At 35.5% G+C, this 6,000-nt stretch overlaps 1 protein-coding gene across 10 annotated transcripts in view; it reads left to right on the top strand.

Annotated features, from left to right (window-relative positions):
- LOC149569727 (katanin p80 WD40 repeat-containing subunit B1 homolog KTN80.4-like) overlaps positions 1-5,773 on the top strand; it is a 75,703-nt gene extending 69,930 nt beyond the window's left edge. For 6 of the 10 annotated variants that reach the window (XR_016362796.1, XR_016362797.1, XM_089822449.1 and 3 more), the window contains 5 exons: positions 4,199-4,273; positions 4,497-4,609; positions 4,890-5,006; positions 5,093-5,161; positions 5,282-5,773. Coding sequence is in view for 8 of the 10 variants with exons in the window: in XM_089822449.1 (XP_089678575.1) it covers positions 4,199-4,273; positions 4,497-4,609; positions 4,890-5,006; positions 5,093-5,161; positions 5,282-5,345 (438 nt within the window). In the remaining 2 variants the exon portion in view is untranslated. The remainder of the gene's footprint in view (positions 1-4,198; positions 4,274-4,496; positions 4,610-4,889; positions 5,007-5,092; positions 5,162-5,281) is intronic. The other 4 variants (XM_089822454.1, XM_089822451.1, XM_089822457.1 and 1 more) reach the window with 1 other exon arrangement.
- Positions 5,774-6,000: the final 227 nt, after the last annotated feature.

Raw genomic sequence — 6,000 nt, forward strand, 5'->3', positions numbered from 1 at the left:
GCATTACTTCAAATAACAACAATACACGTCCTTTCAAAATTATTGTGACAAATAAATATATAAGTTCCCCTTTTTACTTCACAATTTCAAATAAGGCTCCTAGGCTTCATGCTAATTTTGAAATGACAATATGGATTCTTTCTAATATTTAGCAAAATATAATGGAGCTTGCCACAAAGAATCATGGCCATTCATCAACATCAGTATATCATCTTTCAGAAATATTATTCCCATCCTTGGCAAAAATTGACTCTTTTACAGACAATTAATAATGTCCTCAACTTAATATTTCATTATATTCTTTGAATATGACAAGGTCTATATCAAATCACCGTACGCCTTCAACTTGTAACTCTAATATTCCCTAAATCATCTGAATTGCACAATGACACTTCAAGGTGAGAATCGTGGACAAACAGTTCAACGATCATTAAGAACATTTTCCTTTTAGGTTATCGCTTCTTTATTAAGAAATGAGTTTTTCTTCAAATAAAATATATCTAACTCCACGCTATAACCAACATTCCACGAGGAATCATTTTGGTACAATCACATTTGACTTTATGATCAAAAAACATTTAGATGTTGGTCGTAGCTTATTCCCATAGCAAACCTATCATACATTTCAACTCATCCAAGGGCAATGATATCATGTCAGACTTAAAGGAATTTTATATTTTTCTTGTTCTCCGTATTTTCGAGGATTATAAAGGACATGGCCTTATTCCTATTTTGAATCCCCAAAATATTGATGATGTTGATTATTTTATCGCCCTATGTATCTGATGTTCATAATGATTGTGTCCTCGTAATATTCTCATTAATCTGAAGTTGTCTATTATATGCTTGTTCTCACCACTGCCGGTTTGGACAAATAGTACATTGATAGCACAAAATGTTGGTTGCATGCTTGGTTGTGTCCAATTTCTTCTCTTTGTTTCTACCCGCTAGAAGAAGAACGATAGTCTAAGCATTCTCCAAATATGAGTCTGTTTGTAAGTTCCTCCAATGAGAGCGGGAGTAATGTCATTCCTATCTTCCGTGATCTGTCGTTTAACTCTACTTGCCTTTCCTTCCCTCTTGCACCCCTGAATGGATTAGATTCAGGGCCATGCACAAATGATGTAATACTTGCCAATGATTTCCTTCTCAAACTTATCTCTCGTGAATCTCTGATTTAGTGATAACACCATTGCTTGAATGTCTCCCTAGTACCCTATGATTTGGATTCCAGTGAAAAAAATTATCCTTACTGGAAAGGATGGTAGTGTTGTCATTTTATCAATTCCTTGAGATTAACTCTGACTAGTTCGGGTGCATCTAGCGGAAATATTCTACAAAAAAAATCCTCCCATCTTTGCATATATTCAATCCTCCATAGAATGTTCTGCCATTTCCTCCTAAACTTTGCTCTTCAGATCTACCTTCTAGTTTGTAATACTAATTTGAAGGAACATGGCTCTAATACCATATTAAATTCATTGATCTTCTACAAATGTTTACATTTCTATAGAGGATTCTATTTGGGCAGATTGCTAGAAGAGCAGACTTATAGATTTCGGTGTGTCTTCTAATCTGCAATCTAGCCTTCCCTTATACCTAACTCAAGGGGCATGTTCATTGAATGGACATGAATGGACATGTCCCTCTCTAGGTTGGCCTATTTAACAACATAATTGTTTCCTCAAGATTGGTGCTCATTCCAAGAGTTACTAATGGTTAGTAACTAACCAACCACACTAGTAAATAAGAAGGCTTATAAAAGCCACAAGGAAGATGCCAATCTGTCTAGAGGGGACAATATGTTTTATTGACCAATACTTTAAGGGAAGTCATGCATCCAGATCAGACTGATCTGAAAATCAGAACACTTGTCTTGTCAAAGTTACAAGGAATTAACAGGCTTGACAAATGGAACCTTTTTATCTTTGAAACATATTCTTTGTGCCAGAAGTTGGAATATACTAAAAATAGTCCAGTTGGTAAAATAAAAAACTGGGAAAGTTTATGGTATTTTTTTTGTTCTGGTACAATTGTAAGTCTTATTGTATCATTACTTTCAGATTGCTTTTTAAATCGCACCCGGGCATTCTAATCCACGCTGGAATTCTCCAAGGAACAATGTTACAAGACAGCTGTCAGATATTCCAAGAGATTAGTACGGCCTTCTTCTAATATCATTTTATGCTTTTTAATGATTTTATGGATTATCCAGTCATAAAACCGCACTTCAAAAAAGCAACCCCAGGTTGTACTGCTGTCAAAAAAGTATGTCTGTAATAATAACATGGATGGTCTGTCTTCTCACTCATGGTTTGTGTGTGACTTAACTTTTTTTTCTTAGGTGGCTGGCAACCTCTTCAAAGGTTATGCCTTTTGTAAATGCAGCTCTTTTTTTTGACTATGAGTTAGTACATTTGATTGAAACTATAGACTAAGAAGAGGGATTTTGAAAGGGCTCCACCTTTTACAAAGAATGGAACAAATAAATAAATCAAATGACGCTTTCTAATTGTTGGCATGCTGAGTTGCTGGTTCAGGTTTGTGTTCGAAGAACTGGTTCATCATTGAAATGGGGTTTGGGTTTGTTAGTACAAAAATATTGTGTGTGTGTGTGTAGCCTAGAAACATGAATTAAGTTTAGAATGCTACATAGTATCATAAAACGAACAAAAACTCTATGAATTTGGAGTCGGCATCATTTCAACATCAAAATATCAAAATGATAATATTGAGTTCAAGTATTATTGTTTTGACTTTCAATAATGGGAACTTTATATTAAGTTTCAGTCATCTAATGAATTATCTAGATCTTCATCATCTTCTTCTTCTTCATCAAAGGCATTAGTTGATTCACAAACAGTGCCAATGCCAATGGGATCAGCTGCACTGATAACAATCTCTCTTTCGAAGTCCTCTAATGCTTATTACTTTTTCACTGTACAAAGACCTTGTTTGTTTGCAATTAACATCCTACTTAAAAAATGTCATAAAAGTAGCTTGCAACGCCCTTCACCTATTGAAAATTTTGTTCAATGTTTGAAATATGAATTATCACTGTGGAGAGCTACTAATCAGACGGTCCATTATCAGCAATCAGTTATAAAAATTCAAATCTTAAGGGCTAGTTTAATTTGATGTAATAAATCTTATTCAAATTCTGTAATAATAGTTTTCCGCACTAAACTATAGATGGTTTCTAAGTAGAACTGTACCTGGTTCACACTTGGTCTTCCCTGGTTCAACCTAGGTTCAGCCTGGACAAAGCAGACTGCCTTGGTTCAAACCCTAGTCAAGCCCACAGGTGAACCAAGACCAAGACCAAAACCTGGACCACGGACCAGTTCAAAATTGGCCTGGTCTGGAGGGCCGGGGGGAGACCAGGTAACTTAGTTGGCGGGTAAAGGTAGGTCAGAATTTATCAAAATTTGTTCACTACATAGCTTTTCTCAAATCCCCCCCACCCCTCTTGCTCTCTCTCTCTCTAAAATTATAACCAGTCAATAAAATAATAAGTACATATAAGGGGAGCCAGAAAATAACAAATGGGATTTCTCTCATGTTTGAATTTATTGCTTAAAAAAATCACATCAACTGTTTTTCCTGAAATTGGTTATGCCCAAGGATCAATCCTTTATATTGACCACCTTTGTATTTTAATTTTTATTGTTTCCCATTTTTCTTTGCCCAGGTTAGGCTTGCATTTATCATGTATGGACTATTTTGTATTCATCAATTGAGGATTTTGTTGTGCAATAAATACTTGCTATTTGTTGAGGGTTCTTAAGTTTACAGATTAGTGTTTAGAAGCGCATTATAAGGATAGTAAATGATATTATATATAGAAGCATGAAGTTTCCGCCGTGCATAATGATCTACGTGTTGTTTATTTCTGGATTTGACATTGTAGATGTTTATAAGTCCATTGTTTTGGATAAAACACTATGATCCATCATTAGGGAAGGAAAGCATGAGAAAAGAGAAACGATGATGGATCAGAGTTTGATCCAAAACATTGGACTTGAAACATCTACACAGTCAAATCCAGAAATAAAGAACAGCTAAAAGTTATATATAATTATATCTGATCTCTCTGACTTGGCAGTTTGGCTTTCATGAATTTCATGGAGTGTGCCCAATGTTTTGAGCTGGTATATTTTCAGATGTAATGTGATGGGGTTGATCTTTTTCCTGACAGGTAATACTACGCTTTTGGCGAAGGAATGACCTGAAAGGTGCTATAGGGGCATTGGGGAAGATGGGGGACAATTTTGTAAGTATTCTCTTCATGGTGGTTGTTGCTGTAATGCCCAGTTCTTAAAATTCTGTAATGATATCTTTGTTTATATTTTTACTTAAAACTTTTTAGCTGTGTCCCTCCTAGCATCATCTGATGTTTGCTGGAATCGTTGAATATATATGTACATACTGGACTTATTGCTAGAGGATCTGTTTGCATTTCCTGGTGCTTGGTTCTAATGATGAAATTTATGCAGGTCCTTACTGATGTAATTAGTGTACTGATTGAAAGAAGTGATGCCTTCACTCTTGATATTTGCACAGTCCTGCTTCCATTACTAATTCGATTGCTTGAAAGTGAGATTGACAGGTACTTTGTTGTACGATTCATTATGGAATAAGATGATTGAACCGTGTACAAAATTTGAAACTGAATGCATTGTGTTTCCCAATCCAATATTCTACTAGCCTCATAATTATCAGATGATTTTAAAACAATTTTTCTTTCTCGATGTGCTAATTTTGGTTTCAGAAAGATTGCACTGTTTGTTTGAAGCTGCCCTAGGATTTTAGGAAAACTGTTTGAAAAGCTTTCATGTTTGGGAAGATCATGCTACCTTATTTTCTTAATTTTTTATTTTGAAATGTAGACACCTTAGTGTATCCCTGGAAGCTCTGGTAATGCTAGTGAAGACCTTTGGTCATGTTATTCGAGCAACAATTGAGGCATCTCCAACAATTGGAGTTGATATTCAAGCAGAGCAAAGGTGTAGTTAGGATTCTCTTAGTTGTTGTTTAAGCTGGTTGTCCTGCTAATTTTAGCGTTTTTAACCTTGTAGTGAAATCTTGACAGGCTTGAACGCTGTAAACTATGTTCCATTGAGCTGGAAAAGGTCAAGCAGATTCTTGGTCCTTTGAGCAGGCAAGTCACACAGTCAATTGCTGTTTTAAATTGGTAGATTGTAGTTTGAAATTAAGGAGGAGAGTTTTAAAATTGCTTATTTCAAATTCTCACATGTTTGTTTACCATGTTGTTATGCAGCAGGAAAGGTGGAGCTATTGCTAAATCTTCCCAGGAATTGAGTGCAGCTCTTCAAGAAGTGTGAATATACCATAGTCTGTCTGGCTGATTTTTTCAACAACAGATATTTTAAATTCGAAGGCAACTGTAGCATGGCAAAGAGTAACACTGCATTGTATGCAAGAATACCATGGAATGGTGGATGAATCTGCATGACAGCACACCAAATTGAATATGTTTTGACAGGTCAATTGAGTTTCAACCTATTCCAGTCTTATTTGCGACGCCTTGTTTTGTATATTTTTGGTGATGGAAAAATTTAATTAAGGCTAAGGCGGTATTTATTGTGTGTGCTAGTAGAGAATTGTTGATTAGTTGAAGCTGCAACTAACATTGTTTGAAATATAGCAGCATGCTTCAACTATTGTTGTAATATTTACAATACCTTGGTAATGCCCCCCATTGCTGTTACATATTCAATGCAATTGCAAAAGCTTCAATTGCTGCCCCCAATTTCTACTCCGTGCCAATGGAAATTGAAGAATTTCAACTCAAGGAGCTCATGGCTAAATATTAGATATTAGATTAACTAAAAATGTAGGACTTACAGCATGACTTACAGCATGCATACTCTTGTTTTAACTCACAAGAAGCATGCACTAACCATTCCAGTGTTCATGCTTTAAAGAACTATAATAATGTATTTTCAATCTAGGCAAATGTGGTCATCAATGAGGCCC

This window comes from Cupressus sempervirens, chromosome 3, assembly GCF_028749045.1.
Source record: "Cupressus sempervirens isolate cs-2001-9-10 chromosome 3, ASM2874904v1, whole genome shotgun sequence".
In the NCBI taxonomy this organism is placed as follows: Eukaryota; Viridiplantae; Streptophyta; class Pinopsida; order Cupressales; family Cupressaceae; genus Cupressus; species Cupressus sempervirens.